General features: G+C 50.2%; 1 protein-coding gene across 1 annotated transcript; it reads left to right on the plus strand.

Moving 5' to 3' along the window:
* Window positions 1-222: 222 nt before the first annotated feature.
* On the plus strand, window positions 223-1,324 carry LOC115673414 (ethylene-response factor C3-like). The gene has a single exon (XM_030595576.2). The coding sequence runs from the start codon at window positions 431-433 to the stop codon at window positions 1,151-1,153; it is 723 nt and encodes a 240-aa protein (XP_030451436.2). The 5' UTR covers window positions 223-430; the 3' UTR covers window positions 1,154-1,324.
* The last annotated feature ends 240 nt before the right edge of the window (window positions 1,325-1,564 follow it).

The raw sequence follows: 1,564 nt of genomic DNA on the forward strand, positions 1-1,564 counted from the left end.
TGAGGTCATCCAGAAGTGAGGTCGTTTCTAGATGAATAATAGCTAGCACCTTTCGATTTCTGCCGATATTTTTTTTTGTTCTCTCTGTGGTCCAACCCCGCCGCCGTGCGTCATTTGACTCACGTGCTCAATGTGTCCACTTCTCTTTATTGCTACAACACCAAGACATCCCTCCTTACCCGAAAAACCTCTCCTTTCAATCCCCTGTTTTCCATCATTTCTTTTATCTCTCCTTTGTCTCCGTCTCTTATCCTCTTATCGAATTATCAATCCCCCTCCCCTTCGCTTTGTATATATAAATCCCCACCTAATTCATTACCCCATTTCCAATTTTCCCTCGAGCATTGAATCCCACCCAGCTCTCGAGACCCTTCGCAACTGATACAGAGCCAAAGAAAACAGAGCAAAAACAGAGCATTCCTCCACCGTGATGCAATCTTGCTTCTTCCAATACCAACCCCAGGAGTTCTCACCCGAGAATTCCTCGAACTACGGAACGTTCAGCCACGATATGCTCCCCTTCAACTTCAACGACTCCGAAGAGATGCTCCTCCTCGACCTCCTCGCCTCGGGGGTGAAGGAGTCCTCGGACTCTCTCTCCTCCAATGGCTCCAAATTCAAAGAAGAAGAAGTCACTTCCAGCACCTGCAGCACCAACGACTCGCAGCAGCCGCAGCAAGAGGCCAATGCGAAGCACCAGGAGAAGGAGAAGTCGTACCGAGGGGTAAGGAAGCGGCCATGGGGGAAGTACGCGGCGGAGATTAGGGACTCGACGAGGCACGGGATCAGGGTCTGGCTTGGGACGTTTGACAGCCCCGAGGCGGCGGCGCTGGCATACGACCAGGCGGCCTTCTCGATGAGGGGGTCGATGGCGGTGCTGAACTTCCCGGTGGAGAGAGTGAGGGAGTCCCTTCGGGAGATGAAGTACTCCTGCGAGGAAGGGTGCTCGCCGGTAGTGGCGCTCAAGCGGAGGCACTGCATGAGGAGGAAGTCGGCATCGTCGGCCGCGGCGGCGAGGAAGAGGAGGGAGAAGGAGGCGCCCGCCGCGTCGGCCCCGAACCTGGTGGTGTTCGAGGATTTGGGGGCAGAGTACTTGGAGGAATTGCTTAGCACGTCCGAGAGCAATGACTTTGCTGCCAGCAGTCACTGGTGAATTGTTAAAAGCAGAGGAGCTCCGGCTGCCGCTTCAGCTTCAGGGGATTCTTTGTTTGATTTTCTGGTTCTTTCATTTCTTCTTTCCTCTCTCTTCTCTGTTTTTATTTTTTCTGTATTTTCTTTTTCTTCGGTTTTTTTTTGGGTTGGGTTTTTGCTAGAATATTGGGGAGCAATGGCAAAAAAAAAAAAATCTGAAAAAAAGAAACAAATTGTTTGTCATGCATAAGTCAGGTGTAATTTAGACTTTTTTTTTTTCTGATTTCATCTCGTGAAGCCAAAATCGGTGGATTGTAAAAGTTTCGGAAATTCACCTTTTCACTTTAGATGCAGTATGCTTGCGTTTTTTGCCCCCGAGCAAAAGGTGGTGCTTTTATCGATCCTCGCTGAAGCTCGACAGTTCCGACGTCCT

Source organism: Syzygium oleosum, unplaced genomic scaffold (genome assembly GCF_021117445.2).
Source record: "Syzygium oleosum isolate NSW1041296 unplaced genomic scaffold, Sole_v2.1 Sole_v2.09, whole genome shotgun sequence".
In the NCBI taxonomy this organism is placed as follows: domain Eukaryota; kingdom Viridiplantae; phylum Streptophyta; class Magnoliopsida; order Myrtales; family Myrtaceae; genus Syzygium; species Syzygium oleosum.